At 35.1% G+C, this 20008-nt stretch overlaps 2 protein-coding genes across 4 annotated transcripts; one reads left to right on the forward strand and one right to left on the reverse strand.

Moving 5' to 3' along the window:
• Window positions 1-765: 765 nt before the first annotated feature.
• On the forward strand, window positions 766-15455 carry LOC137397261 (anamorsin homolog). Of its 3 annotated transcripts, none has more exons than XM_068083549.1 (7): window positions 766-888; window positions 5512-5686; window positions 7885-8087; window positions 8315-8435; window positions 13590-13742; window positions 14201-14319; window positions 15087-15455. In XM_068083549.1, the coding sequence occupies exons 2-7, from the start codon at window positions 5524-5526 to the stop codon at window positions 15198-15200; spliced, it is 873 nt and encodes a 290-aa protein (XP_067939650.1). In that variant the 5' UTR covers window positions 766-888; window positions 5512-5523; the 3' UTR covers window positions 15201-15455. The 3 variants fall into 3 exon arrangements, with proteins under 3 accessions (XP_067939650.1, XP_067939660.1, XP_067939654.1); XM_068083559.1 differs by having other exon boundaries at window positions 7885-8076; window positions 8337-8435; XM_068083553.1 differs by having other exon boundaries at window positions 829-964.
• Window positions 15213-19938, reverse strand: LOC137397256 (mitochondrial thiamine pyrophosphate carrier-like). The gene is made up of 6 exons (XM_068083547.1): window positions 19827-19938; window positions 19116-19243; window positions 17086-17241; window positions 16809-16979; window positions 15993-16170; window positions 15213-15682 (listed from the first exon to the last, which is right to left on the reverse strand). The coding sequence occupies exons 2-6, from the start codon at window positions 19239-19241 to the stop codon at window positions 15372-15374; spliced, it is 942 nt and encodes a 313-aa protein (XP_067939648.1). The 5' UTR covers window positions 19242-19243; window positions 19827-19938; the 3' UTR covers window positions 15213-15371.
• Between the last annotated feature and the right edge of the window lie 70 nt (window positions 19939-20008).

Below are 20008 nucleotides of genomic sequence, written 5' to 3' on the forward strand. Positions count from 1 at the left end.
GGCCCTTTTCAGAACTACCTAAAACTGTTCCAAAAGTTGTTAATATTATCTATCTTGAAATAAGCAAATAAAAATGCATGTGACGTGTGCATTTATGTACAGATTGTTATCTTCAATCATTAAAAAAATAAAATGTTCAGAATTTTGCCTAAATGATAATTAAAAAACATAATTTTACAGCAGTGTGGTTCATACATATATTTAAATTAAGGCAAAATAAGGATTAATTTAATATATAATTAGTAGCTATAGACTAAATTCACCATGATTTACGATGCTGTAAATGAGAATTTAGATGCCCAACAAAGGTGTCCAGTTTATTTCACACACCATTATAGGTACGAGGTCTATCTCACCATCATGAAAGACACTAGCAAAAATACAGCCATGAAAATTTTTGTTTTTAAAAATCTTTAGACCATAAAAATCTAAGAAAAAAACTTGAAGGTTTTACTTCATCTTTATTGAGCAGAAATAATTAGCTGATCTATTCAGGTTGTTCACAGGGAATTGTTCCAAATGGAGCAACGTTGGATGGTGGAATAGTTTAGGAATTACTTGCTTAAATGTTTTGAGTCTTCTATACGTTGCTAATTATGCCTATCTCTGCCGCGAAGGCTTTACCTATATAGACTGAATAAGCGACAAAAAATATTAATTCATAGTTCGTAAAATATTCAGTATTTTCTATGATGACACAAGTAAAATCCGATACATTGAGGATCTTTTAAGTAGAAATTTTATGTTTCAAAGGTATGTTAATAGCTGCAACTCGTCTATTGTAAAATGTTCGGGAACGTGACTAATACATTTCTAGGATTGCATAATCAACTAGTAAACAGTTTTTTAAAGTTTTCAAGCTGCTGAATGCTTAGAACGCAATAACCGGTGATTATATTATAACGTATATTTTTTACGCGAGTCTGGTACCAACACACCGTAATAATAACTAAGTATACGCCAGGTAAACACTAAAAACTTATAATAAAGACTCCGTCAAGAAGGGTGCTGATCAAATTCATAGTTTATCGTGTAAAAGGTACTTTATGTTTTGCGGGTTTTGTGCATATAATATAGTTTCATAGAATAGAAGTGTCTCTGTCTTTTTGGTTATTTGGTGGACGCATATGTAAGGCCCTTAAACTAAAACCAGCGCCACCCCCGTGCCAGGCCAAGCAGGAACTGACGCTTTGTTCTAGTTGCCGAGATGCCTCCGACAAAACCACACACTTGTGCGACTATTAACAGACTATTAACTATAACAAACTATTTGTAAACCAGCTCAACTCTTTGATCCAAGCTGTCCAAATCACTCAAGAAGATGTATTATACTTCAATAAAGTTATCATAGTATCGTGGTATATTGCACCATGCCAACTAAATTACGACAGATCTTCAAATGCAATAACCAATGCTTATATAAATAAGCCAAAACAAACTCAACATATGATTAGTGGTTATAAGTAGTTGAAACTTTTAGGTGAACAATCTTCTAGGTTGAATAAGTGGTACAAAATTTCAGCTACATATTTGTAATACATTATTTAATTAGGAAAGAGAGTTAGTAACAAACAATCAAACTAACACCACTATACTTGCTGTGATTTTTCTGCTTGCAAGTCCAGGGCAGCGACCGCCTTATAATTCCTTTAGCGGCCGCATTCTGGCCTGTCTTCATTCCAGTGAAGTGACTTATTTCCAACAGCAGTTTAAATCCATCATTATTTGAATTAGCTGATTGTGTACATATACCTTTGCCCTGCCGATCTCAGGAGTCTGTTGTGGCTCTCCCCCAAGGCGCCACTCCTAGAACCCTCGTCCCGCTTTAGCGCTACCAATCTCTTAGTGCTGCTTGTCTTGTCAGAGCACGTACAGTTTTAGCCCATGCTCTCATCCCCCTTGACCATTTTTAAAGCCACCAACATTTAATCAAGATGCCCTTTTGCCTTGTTGATGGAAAGCGTTTTTCATAATTTGTACGAAGTTTTTCTAAACACTGAAATAAATCCCAATCTCTTCTGTAGTCTGTCGTTTGCGTAGTCTGAAATGAACTACATGCATGTTTAAACTTTCAAGTAGCTTTTTAATTTGAAAATAAATAAAGATAAACAACTCAAAACTGTCAAACCTCGGTTTACAAGCACCGTAACTCACAGATTTGTTTTAAAAGATGTGGTTGCGTCAAATTTGAGTTAATTTTAAAAGAAAGTATTTCTTTTTGTCTATCAGTTGATATGTTGTTTGTTGTGTTAGGCGATCTCATAGTCAAGATATTTGAAGATTAAAATCGAAAAAAGTTTATCGCGGTAAAAACGCTCTGGCCAAAAATACATTCCCAAACTTGCCCAAAATGATGTAACGCGTGATACAACCTGTCTCTATCTCTCGTATTCACATCGGCTAATGCGATAAAAGTCCAGTCTTACGTGGCTCTATTGGCATATATTTTATTTTGTATTTGCTCATGTTGGCTAAAATAAAATTTTTAATCCAGCTACAGATACATTATTATGAATGTTTCAAACGCCTCAAATAAGGGTAATTATAAACTTGTCATATTAACTTCCTCTGAATGCTGTGTAAACATTTGAGTATCGACTACCAATTCTACCGGTTTACAGTAATTAGGTCGTCGAGTTAGCTTATTTCATCACGCCTTTGTAGCTAAGTTCTCAGTTGCTACACGCACACCGGAAACTAGCTACTAAATAAAATAGGCAAGCCGCCATCTTTGGAAATAATATGTTCAAATATATGGCGAAACCAACTGCATCCCAAAAAGTGATTTATAGTCTATATTATTTGGTCATTATTAGTACTGATTTGTAAAAAATTTTACTTGTCCATTCGATTAGATAATTCAAGTACAAAACGATGGTTTTATGAGTCGACCGAAATAGAGAATGCAAAACGTCAAGTTCGTTGAAATCAATTAACCCACCGATTCTGCCAAAGGATTACTAAAGCCATTATTACACTTGGTTGGCGGTTTGTGGACTCACCTGTTTTCACTTAGTAGGGTAGGGTGAAGCATAAAATTTTTGGAACTTAATATTTGGTCCGTTGGAATCGAGTCGAGCTATTCAAAAGTACCTGTCAATTCAGCTCTAATTACACTTCATAAATCCATCTATCAGAGAAGATTTCAGCACAGATGATAACAGGGCTATAATGTATTCAATATGTTATGCAAATCATGTTTTGCATTATCTTCAACAATATTATTTTATTATATAATTTTTACAAGCAAAAAAATTTTCATCTCGGCATAAAGCTTTTATTAAAATATCCATCAAAGTCTTGGCCACTCACATAGTTTCAGCTCATACAATAGGACAAATTCATCTAATGCAGCAAACTCAAACAAAACATCATGGTTTATGCAGCACACATTCAAGTATCTTTTTCCCATTTATGGCAGTTTCCACACGGACACAGCTGCTTCGGCTGGTGGGACCACATAAATATCCTGTAATCAATAAAACAAATGCAATAAATATATGTCATTCATAGATGTCATTCTAACGCGTATCTACTGAAAGCTTTTAAATTGGGAGTTAGATAAATTGCAAGTGTAATTTTAAAAATGAATGTTTAACAAAAGCATAAGTATGCCAGGCCAACGATTCGAAGCTTTGATTTTAGAAGTTAAAGATGTGCATTGATCAATCGATTTTCCTCACTTTCTGCAAGTGAGAAGTGAGCATCCAAAGTCTGATCATAAATCTAATTTACTAGCTAAAACTACCAAAGAAAATTTGAAGCAAATATAGCTAGGTGAAACGATAAAAAATTATAAAGCGATGATTGCTGATAGCAAAAAGTTATAATTCTATTAATTAGTAAATGTATTCATGAGTGCTAAATTTATTACCTTTAGTATATTCATCATTCTAAGCCATTGTATTGCTCGATGTTATGGATTAAAAAGAAGCCGTCAAGAACTCACTGTGCACGTGTGCATCCGTATCTCACACGCGCGCACAGGAAATTACATTATAGCCTCAAACAGGGAAATATAGTCTGATTGTAAACACGACAGTATATCCATAGGAGACTCAAAGTAAAAGATAAATTTACCTCCATTCTTCTCTTTTCCTCTGGAGCATAGCGCTGATGCCGCCTGTCAGCTCTAATCTAACTATAAGCTGTCTGTCACAAACGTTGACTACTTGATGCTCAGAAAACTCAGAATCACCTTTGCAGGAAGTGGAAGCATTTTTACAATTCTGTTGTTCGTCAATAAAATGTGTCGATCGAGTAATTCATTAAAGTAACAATGTTAATTAATTTAGTAAATGTCGATATAAAATTCCTAAATTTGAGATTACAGACAACGCGTTTTACGAGTGATAACATTTATTATGACCTATATAAAAACTTCGTGCTGATGATTGGCTAATAAAGCGGTCTTATATTTATTGCTCGTGGACTTTTTTCAGATGTATCACTAGTTACGTCACGAATGAAGCACCCGCTGGAGTCTGAGCTTTTTAAAAGATGGCCTCATTCAAACGCATATATCTCTGGACAGGGTTAGTCTACAAAGACAAAAATGACATCAAATTGCAGCTGATGTTTTAGCCTTTTATTGGTCTTAATTTCATTAAATGGACCTTTTTGACGCAACCACATCTTTAATATGCGATGTAAATGTTGACATACGCGAATTAATTTTTAATGCTTGACATACAAATTTTTTCATAATACGCAGTTTGATAAATCATTGCGTATGCACGCAGTTTTCGTTTGAGCTCTACCTTATTCGAGTAATGTTTAACAATTCCTTTTATTTTTCTTTGTTAGTTTTAAAACCATGTGTCTCAAAATGGATGGTACAAGTGGTAGTAGTGAGGAGACGGTGCTTTGTTTGGAATTGAAGTAGTAAATTCGAAAGAACATGGGCTAATGTAATTGGAAAAACTATGTAAGCAATTATTCCAAAGAAGAAAATGAAACGTGTGCAAAGAATGCAAAACATAAGCAACCCACTGTAAATTAGATAGACCTGTTAAGTAAAAAAAAGTGCAAGATAAAACAGCTATTAAAAATATCAAGCTAGGTTAATATCAAGTTTAGTCTGAACTAGAGTAGCTTGCTTTCTCCATCACTCATTGTCCATCTTCTTTATCGTTGAGGCTATTTTTCTGCTTGATTTTTAATGCAAAGTGATGAAAGGACGATAATTCCTTTTTCTTTTTATTTCTTTATTAATTTAGTTTTTTTATTTTTAGCTTTCTGCATAGCTTTTGTATATTGCATTTCTAAAATGCTATATGTAAGTACTAGTAATATCGATTGTCAAGTCTTTGAGCTTTGGAAGAATGTAAATCAAATACTGTGTATTCTTGTAGTATCATTTGCTCCAACATATGACTGGTGCATGTTAGTATTTGTATTTTTAGTGTGTTAATTGTTTGAATCAATCTTGTTAACCTCATGCATTCGTTTTCTTTGTCTTTTTGAAACGTATCCTGGTTACATATCTATAGAATATCACTGTTCTTGTAGTGCTATAATATTATGACACCTACTTCCCAAAGCCTGACAAGTTGCAACCTTGCAAAGGACAGCAAGGTTCTTCTCTTGTGGTCATCACAATGTTCTCCAGATGCCGTAAAAGATATGGCTGAGCGACTGAATCAGTGGAGCCTGCAGGTTGAAAATATGGATAGACTTCAACTAGGTAAATCATTTCATAGCAGGTGTTGTTCATGCGCCTAGTATAGTGACTGCTCCTAGAAAACCATGTTCAACTGGTATGGTCTGAATAGAATCTAATTAGTAATTTTGTGCATATTTTTAGCAATACCCACATTTATACATGTTTTGCTTCGGTCATAAGGCTCATTTTGTACCAGAGCATATTAGCTTGTAACGCCTGCATTGTTAACCTTCAACATATGTTCTGTGGTTATGATATGATACAACGTATCAGGTATTAATGTTACTTAGTGTGTTACTATCAAGCATTGCAGTGATAGGCCGCCTATCATATTCAACAGAATGAGAGTTCAGCAAAGTTGTGGACTAATACAAATGTAGTGTGTTTACTTCTTTTTTTTATCACCGGTTTACATCAGTGTTGCATATACTACCTAGCTTCGGAAAAAATCATGATTTTTTCGTAAATTTTGATTTTTTGTTCATGCAAATAGTGTGTGGGGTTGCATTGTACATCCGAATGCCGGGAAATCCGCTTTTTAGTATTAGTGACTTACATGCTTTTGACAAATTTGTCAAATTATGACAATTTTACAGTATATATTTGACTTATATTTCTGACAGTCAACACCTATAAAATTATAACATGCAGACTACATGTAAGTTAGTGTAGTAGAGCTACTAGCAGTTTCACACAGCGTATGGATGAAAGACATCAATGAAGGCATAAAAAGACACTGTCAAATATTTAAGCACCTTCCTTGGTGTGATCGATGCAATTGATCATGCGAAATATGAATAGCAGTTTGCAAGGTTTTTTAGTGTCAAGTCGATTTTTTATTTTCGAATTAACAAACCAAAGGTGGAGAATAATTGTGTTTGTATTTGAGCTGATTGTAGTAAAGTTTGATGTCATTTGTTAAATGGACTAGTGAGGAAAATCTACCAATTATAGTTGCTACCTCACAATTATTCCTGCTTTGATGTTTACTAAATAAGCCTATAGATCTTTACTTCAAATGTCCTTTTGTAGCATCGTAATACACATTCAGTCAATTATCTCCATCACCATTGCTAATTCATGACAGAGATTATTTATGGATTTTTTACACACTTTCAAACAAGATTGTTTGTCAAGAAACACCGATTTTTGCAAAATTATGGAAAAAAACCATGATTTTTCTTTTAAAAAAAATAAAGATTTAAATCGTGGTTCAAATCAAAAATTTGAATCCCTTTTTTGTGGCAATCCTAATCTTGTCAGATAACAAGATGTTAATCCACTTTCTATATTATTCATTTTTTGGAGCAATAATGTCAGTGTCACTTTTAATCATGTCTCTCAGGTTCTGATGTGCCAGCACTACTCTATTGGAAAGACAGGTCGCCTACATTTCTTTAATCTGTTCTTGTCAAGGCGCAAATCTAATTGTATTTTATATATAAATAGCTGTGCTAAATAAGAAAGTAAAAATAATAATAATGTAATAAAAAAGTCTTCGGTCAGAAAATTGACTTGTATTTAACATATATAACAAAATTTGCCATTCTAACATTCAAACTACATATCATGAGAAAAGTGTTTTCTGTAATTGAAACAAATTAAGAGATAAAATAAAAACAACTGTAAAGGTTTTTCAAACTTTGTCAAACAACTTTTAAACTTCATATCATAAGGAAAATGTTTCGTGCAGGTCAAATAAATTAAGAAAAAACTAAAACGATTATAAAAAGGTTTAGATATAAATGTGAAATAATTAGCCAGTAATAGCTAAATTAAGTCGGTTTTGCTACAATTGCAATAAAAGATGACTCGGTAATGATACAATTAATAGGAACGGAGAAAACAAAATAAAAATTCTTAATATATGTAAAATTAATAATAACAATTCATGCATAGAAGTGTGTGTGTGTATAAAAAAGGTTACTGTTCCACCAGAAGCTATCCATCAAAACTTTGAATACGACGCTACAGAGACGATATAATTGTCCGCGCGGGAAGAATCGGCCTTCACCCCAGATATAGTAATTGAACCTTACGAAAAATATTTCCTAACAGGGGCATCGTAGCTATAGCGTACGCTATAGCTATAGTCGGAATGACAGATTCACAGACATACTTTGAGAAATATATATAAGTATTTACACTTAGACAATACAGTTTTTCACTGTTCTCCTACACTGTGTCATTAAATTAGACAAATCTGATTTTTTTTGTAGCCAACCACTCTGACAGCACATTTGATGTGGCGCTTTGTGGTGTAGTTCCTCCTGCAGCCAGTTATGACGAGCATCTTTTAGCTGAAATTCTTAGGATCATCAAACCCTCAGGAAAACTCATACTAGTAGAGTCTCTCCCTCATGGGGAAAATCATTCTATATCATCGAAACTAAAACTCACAGGCTACGTCGATATCAAACAGGTAATTATATGTTGTTCAATGATAATTTGTTTTATACTGTTTGTGACTTTTTGATCGCTGAATTAAATATTAATTGTAATTCTATTCTCTCTGTCTTATGCTAAGAACATCTCTCTTTTCTTGATACGCTCACAGAGTCAAATGTATTCAATGTTGACCAGTTCAGTTGGTTAATGAAATAGAGCTGAAGTAATGGCTGGTCTCTAGTTTTCTTGTTCTCGTTGTAGAGTGCAGACTTGACAATGGGACAAGGAGAGCAACTTAATGGCACAAATTTGTGTGAATTTGTTGCTAGCAAACCGGGATATGAAGTTGGAGCGAGTTCACAGCTCGCCCTCTCTTTTAAAAGTTAGTACTGTCTGGGATCTATGATATATACTATTAGCAGACTATATGCATGCTGCTTATATAAGAGCTAACAAGGTCATCGATAACAGACATTCGATATTGAGACAAGCAATTTTAATTGTACAGTAGACGCTCCTACAACATGAATAATCCAGGATTTTACATTATATGAACAGTAAAATACGTGGAAATTGCTTAATCTGTTCTAAGATCTTCCCAAACTCACCTCTTTGGCTCTTCAAGAAGAAAAAAACTAGATTTAACCCTTTGAACATTAGCCATCCTTTTCAATTTGTGTCAGTATCCCTGGACAATTTTTCCAACGATTGGAAGTTTTTAAACTTTTATTGAATTTATCTAAATATGCTCATAATATAGGGATATTTAGTAAAAAAGTTCGGTAATACACAGCAAGTGTCACCAAATAGACAAAAAATTGTTTCACAGTTCTATGGACTGAAACCATAAAAATTCATACAGTTTAAAAACTAAAAATCTTTACAGTAGCATCATATTCAGCAAGCACATGTTCATCATCGTTTCATGAGTCAAAATAATCTGGAAAATTATAGTTAGTATCATATAATTCTTCATCTGCATCACAATCATCCACGACCTATTAACAAATGAGTTGTTAGAGGTGGAACGAGACACGAGACGTCTCGAGTATCGACCTGTCTCGTATCGTCTCGACTTAACTATTGCCAAACTCGAGACAGGAAATAGAACTAAAGCGCCTGCGCACGGTTGTTAAAACATGGCTTCTTGCGATAGCAACAACTCCATATATTGTAATGGATTGCGGGCAACTGCCTTTAAAGTTATACCCGGTCCGTTACTACCTGTTGCTACTGATTATGTTGGCCACTGAGTCTAATCATGTAGTCCAGACAACGGCCCTGTTATTTTTTAGTTCGGTTCTGTGTCCTTAAAACAGATACCGGGTCGTATCTAATTACTCTTCGGATAATCCAATTTAATAAATAAGTCTTTTGCGGGTAAAATGTCTGTATTTTATCGTATCGTGTCTAAACGCCAGCTGCCCTTCATAAAATTCGGGCCTCTTTTACGTATATACTAACAATCGCGGGTAAAACTTGCCCGGACACGGAGAAACGAACGAAAGGCTGTGTCGACCATAGTCCGTGTTCGGTTAACAATGACGTTTTGTTAGTTCAATATAAGAATATACATGTGCATGTATACAGTAATTAATATAATTTCATGAGTACAATTTAAATATAATTCACATACTACAGCTAATACACAAACAAAACTTAACATTAATGAAACGATAAGAATGAAAGTGTTATTGTGTGTTCTTTTAGTTGCGGTATTTCTTTGTAGAGCGACGGCTATCGGTTTCATTACATTAAAAAGTAAGAACTATTCAATAGATGGTAAAAATATACATGTACAAAGCAATATGTTTATAATAATTATGATCAATCAAGCTCAAAATTCTTAGAATATATAACTTCGGTATTTTAGAGCTGTTTGTGTCACTTTTGTTTACAAAAACTACATGCATATCACTATTAAAATGTTGTATTTAAATCGTTTACACCAGGTGAAAATTCAATTTAAAAAGAGTTTGATTAATTTTATATATACCAAGTAGCTAGTACTTGTGTAGTGAAATCATCACCAAATGCTCATTATTTTACTGTCTCGTGTCTCGAATTTTTACAAGACAGTGTCTCGAGTCTCGTCTCGAGCTTAAAAAACCTGTCTCGTTCCACCTCTACGAGTTGTATCAATTTTTTTCACGGTATCATTCCAATAAAAATTGTTATTATAATGAAGTAAATAAAGACATTTGAAAACAGTTAAAAATGGAAGTGACATCTCTGCTCTAACGCCTTGAACAAAGAATTAATTTGATTGGTTTACGCTGTTACTAAGAAGCAGCATTTGTAAACAAAGCCATGCGAATGCTGGTGTTTTGGCTGTTAGGGTTTCTGACACACCCTACGTAATGCCGTGATACCGGCCATTAGGGTTCAAAGGGTTAGCTTTTTAATTTAATGATTACAGTAACTGCGGTATTATTGGTTTGTATTGACAATGTTGTTCTTCTTCCTTATATCGATTTCACTCAGTTTATGAACCATGATTACGGGAATTTCGCAATAATGGGAGCGCGTACCTTCAATGCCAATTTACATCAGTTTTTACATTTTTTTGACAACAAAATCTTTTCTGCAAAAAAATATTAAGAAATATTTAATGTCTTAAATAAAGTAAAAGAAAAATATATCTTTACTATACATAACTAGAAATTCCCCTGTCATACAGCCCACGACCAAAGTGATATTGGAAAAAAGAAAGGGTACTGCTGGTTGAAAAATGCAATATTAGCAGTCAAATGGCACTGCAATGCAATAGGAGAACTGCAATGGTAGTTGTAATGTACTGGGTGTTATTATGTACAACAAACAGCAATAATAAAAGGAAAAGATATTATGTTTATATCTCTCCCCTGCAACAGGAGAAATGCAATATTAGAAGTAAAATGGCAAGCTGTTGTCTAATATGTACACAGTTTGAAAGTTGGTTGTGTTGAATGTAAAATGGTTTTGACAGCGATTTGTAACAGAAAGCAAGCATTAGCATTCACGTGTGTCTGGAAGTATTTTGCAAACTTGAGCAAAATGAAGAAATGGGTCATGATCACAAAAACCATGGTTAAGTTGGGTGTGTGAGATTTAGAGTTATCTACAGTAGCAGAAGGAAAAAATTCTCAGTTATTTTGCGAAAAAAAATTTGATTCCAGCTTAATTACAGCAGATTTTAACAAAATTGTTTACATTTTGAAATGTAAACAATTTTGTTTACATTTCAAAACGTCATAGCAACCAATATCAAGAAGTTGTGATATTTATTTAGATTTTTGAATTTATATCCAAAAATTTATGCTGACTTTAAAAATCTAAACAGATTTTTGTTAGTTGTCATAGAAATAGCTGTATATCTATAAGAAAATGTAGGCCTATTACTTAATTTTGCAGATATTAAAAACGGCTTGGCAGGCGATATTGAGCACAGCCGTAATATCATCAACAAAATCTTTAGAAAAATAATAACAGTAACATATTGCACACCATCGGTCACTATATACTTCGATCTTGTAAATTCGAATGATTATTCTTATGATTAAATCTTATAATAATCTTATAAAATCAAATAATTAAATCGAATAATAAAATCGGCAAAAAAGAAACGATTACCTTTCAGTACTTCTACGTTAATTACAGAAACCTTCGGCAATTGGACAATGCCATAGACTGGTGAAATGTACACGTTTTTCTCTTGAAATGCGCACGGCTTAAAAGTTCTACCATCTGTCGCACGGCTTTATTGGCGTTTTGTTTGCCGGTCTTAATGTTGATTAAAAAAGGCTTATCAGGTTTTAATGGCGATTTTAGGCCAAATTAATCTGTCTAGTTATGTATCATCCGATCAAATGAGTAAGTTTTAGGATATTGTCTCAACTTTTCAAAGACTTGGTAACATATTTAAATAGGTTTATATGTGTTTTGTATCGTTATTATACTTAAACGTCTCCATCCAAAAATGGTTAAATTTTTTGATGGGATTTCGGTACAAGGGTTTGGTTACGACCATTGACGAATAATTTTCGGGAGTTGTGTGCACATATGCATGTATCATAAAGCTCCCAAACACTCGCTCTGCTCGTGTTTGATCGTGGGATAATAGTGGCGTCTGTCTGACCATCCGTCTGTTGTCAGGATTCGAGGTTGGGATATAAGATAGCTTTAAATGAGACTAAAACTCATGACATCCTGCTTGGTATATAAACACTTTAACACTTTAACACCTGCACCAATCGATGGCCTCTAAGTATTCCTGAGTAATTGTGCAGCTACTGTTTCTCTGTGCTTCATCGACACACCTGATGATCTCTACGATGATCTAGACTGCCAGGGTACTAGTGTATATCTATATTTCTCAAAGTTTGTATGCTGTCTTTATGTAGTTCTAGCTATAGCTATTAAGATCTTGGAATAAAGAATCCATATCATAGCAGATATATATAGCCTTACCGATTCAGCCGTTCATTAGACGATATATGTCGCTATATGGGAGCAAATACGTTACCGCTTTCCATCACGGCGTAACATCATGAGAACCGGTAGCTCTTATTAATAAGTTTACTAAAATTATCCATTGGTAATGTGCCAGGCTAATAGCAAGTGGCAGGCAACTCTCATTACCTTTCATTGATTATAAGATACTGATTTTTAATACCCGGGCAACAACGGGTAGCACAGCTAGTATATGCATAGAATAGAGATAACTGTATATGTACCTCATTTTCTTTCGCAAGAGTGACAAGAGAGGAAGTGATATGTTTGAGGCTAATTAGGAGATTGTCGTTATTCAAATCGAATTTGAAAACTTACACCCGCTCGACGCTGCGTTATATGGAATTTTTGCCTAGTATGAAGCAAAAACTTCACATAAATTCTTTACTTTAATTGTGGAATATTTGTTATAGGAGTGTCTACTGTATATCTAGACTTTTTCATAGCTTGGTATGCATGTGGTTCTTTTCTTACACCCACTAGTTGAGCAAGAATGATTTGTTTTGGTTTGTTGAGATACGCATGCTGATAAGTTAGACATGTATGAGGAGATCTCCACCACAGGGAGAATTATACCGTGCACTTGAGGAAACTAACGTGTAGGTGAATAAAACAGATTTATATTACTGTTGGTTTAAACAGACATCATAGTGGTGCCTTAGCATTTACAATCATATCGTATTTGTATATGCGTCCCACTACAGCTTTAACTTCGTGCCTTTATTCAAGTTATTTTACATTTTATCACACTTTATTTACCCGATTATTCCCATTCACTTTTTCAAGTTAGCTGAATAGAAATGTTGTTATGAATTATGCATTGAAAAGGTTTAGTTCAAATTACGTATAATAAATTATATGATATACAGCAAGATGACCCGTAACAAAATCTTCTTTGAAGCGAACCTGCTATAACATGGCACCTGCTATGACATGTTATTTATTATCTGACATCTGCTACATCTAACACAAACTCGAAAAGAGTTATTCATCAAGTGCATTTATAGTACATTCTCCTTGATTTGTGCCTATGTACTTATTTTAGAGAAAACGACTACACAAGCACCAACTAAACCAACATCCCAGGTTTGGTCGCTTGACAGTGTGGAGATGCTAGATGATGACCTTGAGCTGATCGATGACAATGAACTTCTCAATGAGGAAGATTTTAAAAAACCGGACCCCGCTTCACTGCTCGGTTAGTCTCAAAAATCCTACCAGGTCTTCAGTGTAAGTCATGTGTGAGCATTTTACAAAAAATAATGAAGTATCTTTTGCTGTCATATAAATATAGCAGAATCGCTGTTCTATTTGCAGCCTAATTAATATGACAACTTCTAGTAACTTTGTTGTACATTTGTATAGCAAGTGATAAAGTGGTTGATCGTTACCGTGTTGGTTTGAATATGCACCATGATTTATCATCAGTAAGCTTATATCATACATTAGTACTATATATATGTATATGTATCTAAGAATTCTTCCAAAAAGTAGTAATAATTGTTAGCCTAATGGAGTTGCACCAAATTTAATCCAGGATGCAGTTTAATAGCATTAAAGGCCACCATCTTTGTTTAATTCTGTAATATTGATAATATTCATGACAGAGCTGGTCAAAGTTGTCCGTGTTATATGCATAAAAACCTGTAATTTCAGCTGCCTGTGGTCCTGGCTCTGGGAAGAAAGCTTGTAAAAACTGCACCTGTGGTCTTGCAGAAGAACAGTCAACTGGTGTAAAACTAAAATCCAAGCCTGTAACATCGTCTTGCGGAAGTGTAAGCTATTTCTTATTAACGCTTACTACCTCTAGCTGATTTCTTAAAGCGAAATTGTCTTCTCTTACCGGTTGAAATTACATTCTATTGCTCGGATCGTCGTTTTATCAGCATTGAATACATGATTACAGGTACACTAATGTGTGCCTTTATTTGTTTAATAACTTGCTTATACTCTCCCGTCAAGTTACAAGTTTTGACCAATCTGTGTTTAGGCTTGTTCAATAGACAATTGGTACATCGGATGTGTTGAATATATTTAGTAAGTTCCCTAGTGTGATATTGGTACATCGGATGTGTTGAATATATTTAGTAAGTTCCCTAGAGTGATATGGGTACATCGGATGTGTTGAGTATACTTAGTAAGTTCTTTAGAGTGATATTGGTACATCGGATGTGTTGAATATACTTAGTAAGTTCTCTAGAGTGATATTGGTACATCGGATGTGTTGAATATACTTAGTAAGTTCCCTAGAGTGATATTGGTACATCGGATGTGTTGAATATACTTTGTAAAAGTCCCTAGAGTGATATTGGTACATCGGATATGTTGAATATACTTTGTAAGTTTTCTAGAGTCTAGAGTGATATTGGAACTCTAGGGAACTTATGAGTACAGAACTTAGAGTACAGTACTTACAGTACAGAACTTACAGTTTTGGTTTTCTGTCGTAGCTCACAGAAAAAAGACACCTCTCTATAATATGCTGCAATTTTATTGGCACGATTAGAGTTAAATGTAGTAACTAGATCATTGTTTGTTGTAGTGCTACCTTGGTGATGCTTTTCGTTGCTCTTCCTGTCCCTACCTTGGCATGCCTGCCTTTAAACCTGGTGAAAAGATTAAACTCAGTGATCGACAACTCAACCCAGACAAGTGAAAAGACCATAAGTATTGATAACTGGATTTTATTAGAAAATTGAAAAAGACGAATAAATTAGATACGTCAGATCATTAAATAAAACAAATAAATAGCAAACCGGGTTAGTATTCAAAACATGGACTACATTAAACAACAATCTCTTTGGCACATCAACACAATAAACAATAGTTAGCACTCCTCACTCATATTATGCCTTATGATTTTGCACATTTTCTCATATATAAAGAAATACAAACTTGTGGTAACTCCAGATTTGATTATGGACAGAGATGCACCTTTATACAGGCCTCTTATGCCTTCCTCTGACACCGATGTAGTCAAATAACTGAATATCCCATTATAATGTCTCGTCACACCAAATTCTTTTCGTGCATTTTCAAACCCAATGACTTGTAGCCTTCGTTTGCTTGTGTCAAATGGATAGGATACAAGTTTAGCCGAGATGCCTGCTGCAGCCCCTACGGTCGCTGTCACAGCGTCTACAAATGAAAATTTAATGCTACCACAAATTGTTCAGTTTCACTCCATTTGAGCTGCCATGATATGCTTCACATTTATGTACCTGTTGTTAATCGCTGCCAAACCATGTATAGCATAACTAGTGGGTACATAACTGCATGTAATATACTATGAGTAAAACTATTTTCTAGATAGGTTACAGACCTACCAGGACTAAAAACTAATTTTTTAGTTGTCCAGAACGAGACAGCATGGCTGTAGAAGAAACAACGCGCAACCACAATAAATGAAATTAAGATTTGACAGTGAACAACACAACGGGGGACTAACCTCTGGAACTATCAACACGCAAATTATCCAGAATACGCTTGAAAAGTTGATAGAGACCAAAATAGAGGGCGGATTGAGGCGCTGTTTGACAAATTGCTGCTCCCAGGCCCTTGTAATAGCCTTTGATACCATCTGAGCAGTATATGTGATTAAGTCCTTGCGCAAAGCTTGTATAGACCTTCAATGAAATGGGTCATCTATTGGTTGCTACTCCTTTGGTAACGTCTATAAAGCTAACAGGAATCATGGCAAGTAGTGGTAAAGGGTCCGGGCGATCAAGTAAATTACAATGAATGAATTTTGCAGGTGATAATTAAATTAGTGTAGTTAATGATTACCATATGTTAAGATCATTAGTGCACAAGGATGTATAGCTTGAACAGCATCAGCAAACACTTGATAAGCGTGTGCAACCCTTTTAGGGATTCACACCAACTATACAAGATATTGTTTAGTGCGCTCCAGCTATGATAGTTTTCACACGACCGCTTTGGGATTAACAATAGTTGGTTTATCTGCCATGGTAAGATGATTGCCATGGTAAGTTAGTCTAATGAAAGTTGCCTTCCCATGCCCCATTTAACAACTGAGTTGGTTTCCTGCCGCTAAAGGTAATTCTGCTTTTGTTGTCACAGTCACAAATCGAAGCACTAAGGAAGGTTTCGCAATGAGCCATGTTATACTAAACTCATTGACTCCAGCTTCCTGCGCTTCAGAATGAAATAGGAATGCCACAGTTCTATACCATCATCTACATCCCAAAGTACCATCCCTCAGTTCTATGAGCTGATTAAGTGTTTTCTCAGACTATTATACCTTTTTATTTCCCTGAGCTACAAATCTAGTTCTGAGCACATCGAGAGGGTAGGAGACGACAGTAGCAGTTGTTCCTGCACCTGCACCACTTATAAAATGTTGCACTGTTTTGTTCTGTTCACCAGAGTAGTTGAGATAGAAATACTTTGTAAGCATCTCAAAGGAAGTGAACTGCAAACAACAGGCAAGAACAAGTTGTAAAAGAGCACCTCGGAATGTTAGCAAAAGTTCATAGGACGCTATTCATACAGACAATAACAGAGGGATGATTTCGTACCTCGACTGCCATGAAGACTGCTGAAAGGATTTGTGCAGAGAGGTGTCCCTTCCAAAAAGCCAAATAACTCTCCTCCCTCAATATGGTTGTTATGCTGTGAATACCGCCTTGATATTTGGAAGTTGGTGACTTGGGTGAAATTGGTTCCACCTGAAGCTGTAACATATAAATTATTTATCAATAGTAATCTGCAGTAAGTTCTAAACAAGACACTGTAATAGTTTCACACATTTATCAACCAAACTGATTAGCCGTGAATAGGAGACCTTTAAATCTTTATTATAGTAAAAGTCGTGTCCATCTATCTGTCCGAAGGCTCAGGTGGAGGGCAAGAAAAATATTGCATCATACGAGTTTTGGACTCCCAATATTCCGATTAGCACTCCAGCACACTACCCCTGAGCTAATCACTCCCCTTCATAACGTTAGAATTATTATATTTGTGCAGTTAGTTATTGCACCTGATGATCTCTCACGGCTCACCGAACTGCCAGGGTATTAGTTGGAAATAATTTTACAAAAGACTAATGATGCTGATTACCTACATCTAAGCAACATCTAGTTAGAACTAGTTAGACTAGAAATCCAGCTAATGTCAGAAAGCCTAACAGCGAATGCCTATAACCTTTAACAGGTGGATCACCACACTCACCCTATACTTATTCCATATTTGCATCCGCAAAAAGCAATGCAACCATAACAAGCAATGCATCCACAACAAACAATGCAGCCTTAACAAGCAACGCATCCAAAACAAGCAATGCATCCACAAAAAGCAACACAACCACAACAAGCAATGCATTGGGAGCAAGCAGTGCATCCACAACAAGCAATGCATCCACAACAAGCAATGCGTCCACAACAAGCAATGCATCCACAACAAGCAATTTTCCACAAAAAGCAACACAACCACAACAAGCAATGCATCTGGAGCAAGCAGTGCATCCACAACAAACAATGCATCCACAACAAGCAATGCATCCACAACAAGCAATGCATCCACAACAAGCAATGCATCCACAACAAGCAATGCATCCTCAACAAGCAATGCATCCACAGCAAGCAATGCAACCACAACAAGCAATGCATCCACAGCAAGCAATGCATCCACATAAAGCAATGCATCCATACAAAAGTACAAATACAGTCACCTATCAGTTTGAATATATATGTTATGCAATTAATAGGTTGTTAGTTAAGCAGAAAAACCTGTTAACACTTTGATACCTAATCTGGCATATACAAGCAGGTCCCCTGATCCCAGACCGTATTACAGACTTTCCATCGACTGTGAAAGTACTTAGGAGACCACAACTCCTTTTGATCTAAATATTGTTTTGAAACACTAAGCTTGTAAAACTAAAAAAAACAGCAATAATGCGGCATAAAGAGTTTTTGTATACTCTTTCAAAAGAGTGATGTAACTGAAAATACATAATGATTGCAGTGCACTGAGTCTGATAGTGTGTATATTTGTTATGCATAGCAGAACAAATAGTTTTAGTGTGAAGCACTTGTTGTTGACAAAAAGTTTTCTAACTTTATCTATTTTTAATCCTTTATCACAAAGAATTTTAATCAGTGTCATTAGAATTTAATGTTCTGTCAGGAGCCATTTTCATTTCTCGGTCAGTTAGAAGTGCTCTTGGTATTTCAGCGATATCTCCAGAACTAAAAATCCAATCAACTTGAAACTTCATAATTATACTGAGAACATATTTCAATTGAAACGACCAAAATGTAAACGGAAAGCGCATAAAAACAAAGCGGAACTACACAGCCGAGTTTACTCGGGTATAGAATAAGGTAGGAAGACAATTCCCTGTATGATCTCCGACTTTAATGTGTTGAGGCGACAAGGGAAAACACGTTTGTCTATGAGACAATTATTCTCACTGAGAAGAGTAACACAATGGAAACTGCAAATGGAAGCATTGCATCTCTCAAGCTACGTTGCCTCTTAGAGTAGCAAATGGCCAAAAGCTTTACAGGCATAAAATATAAATATTAAAAAAAAGTAATTTGCTAACCTGAAACCTTATTTTGATGACATCTAAAGGCTGAGTGCAAGCTCTTGTTAGCATGCCACTAAGAGAACCAGCAAGCATTTGCATCGAATGCCCAAGCTCCTTTTCACCAGGGCTATATCCAACCATGCCTATGAAACAGTTGGTATCTTGCAACGATCTGTTTTAGAGGCTAATAAAGCTAATAGGTACCGCTTTTCACGACTGCAAGAATACTGTAAAGCTGGATCCTGCTTCACTGCTCGGTTAGTCTTAAAAATCCTACCGGGTCTTCAGTGTAAGTCCATTTTAGACATGTGTGAGCGTTTTACGTAGTTCATGAAGTATATTTTGCCTCCATATAAATGAACCAGCCAACAATATGTTGTGTCGTGTTGATAATAATGCTCTATTTGAAGATCATGCACATAAATCAATGTAGCATAATAGCAAAAAAATACAACTGATTAGAACAGCCCAACATTAGATTATTACATAGTATTATCTTACAGACTGATACAATTAACTGAAACAGGAAAAGAGAGGCTATCAAGATTATCTATTGGCAACAAATCCAGCACTATCAATTTGAGCAGATAAAATTGTTTAGAATTTTGTATTATTTTCCAATGAACAATTGTTCACTTTGTTTACTTTATAAATGATCTATAATAAAGTAAACAAACAAAATCTTGCAGAATCGTAATCAAATATGGAAATAAAAGTGATACTCACTGTGGTATTTGAGGCTATCCCAAGCTTAGTTCACTAGCTTGTCATCAGCATAGGTATTACAAGTATGTGGTAAATAGTTAATCCATTATTGTTGCATCACGTAAAACACCTCTCAGTATTTCTAAAAACGGAATACAAGTTCACTACATGTACTACTTCAACTATTACTAAGAACTGACTGA

This window comes from Watersipora subatra, chromosome 1 (genome assembly GCF_963576615.1).
Source record: "Watersipora subatra chromosome 1, tzWatSuba1.1, whole genome shotgun sequence".
Lineage (NCBI taxonomy): Eukaryota > Metazoa > Bryozoa > Gymnolaemata > Cheilostomatida > Watersiporidae > Watersipora > Watersipora subatra.

Excerpts from the sequence above, each read along its gene's own strand:
- LOC137397261 (XM_068083549.1), top strand. The coding sequence starts at position 5,524 with ATGACACCTACTTCCCAAAGCCTGACAAGTTGCAACCTTGCAAAGGAC. Across the intron at positions 8,088-8,314 it reads GCTACGTCGATATCAAACAG|AGTGCAGACTTGACAATGGG; the intron begins GTAATTATATGT and ends TTCTCGTTGTAG. Across the intron at positions 13,743-14,200 it reads GGACCCCGCTTCACTGCTCG|CTGCCTGTGGTCCTGGCTCT; the intron begins GTTAGTCTCAAA and ends CTGTAATTTCAG.
- LOC137397256 (XM_068083547.1), bottom strand. The coding sequence starts at position 19,241 with ATGGTTGGATATAGCCCTGGTGAAAAGGAGCTTGGGCATTCGATGCAA. Across the intron at positions 16,980-17,085 it reads CAGTCTTCATGGCAGTCGAG|TTCACTTCCTTTGAGATGCT; the intron begins GTACGAAATCAT and ends TGTTGTTTGCAG. Across the intron at positions 15,683-15,992 it reads GCGTGTTGATAGTTCCAGAG|ACGCTGTGACAGCGACCGTA; the intron begins GTTAGTCCCCCG and ends TTTCATTTGTAG.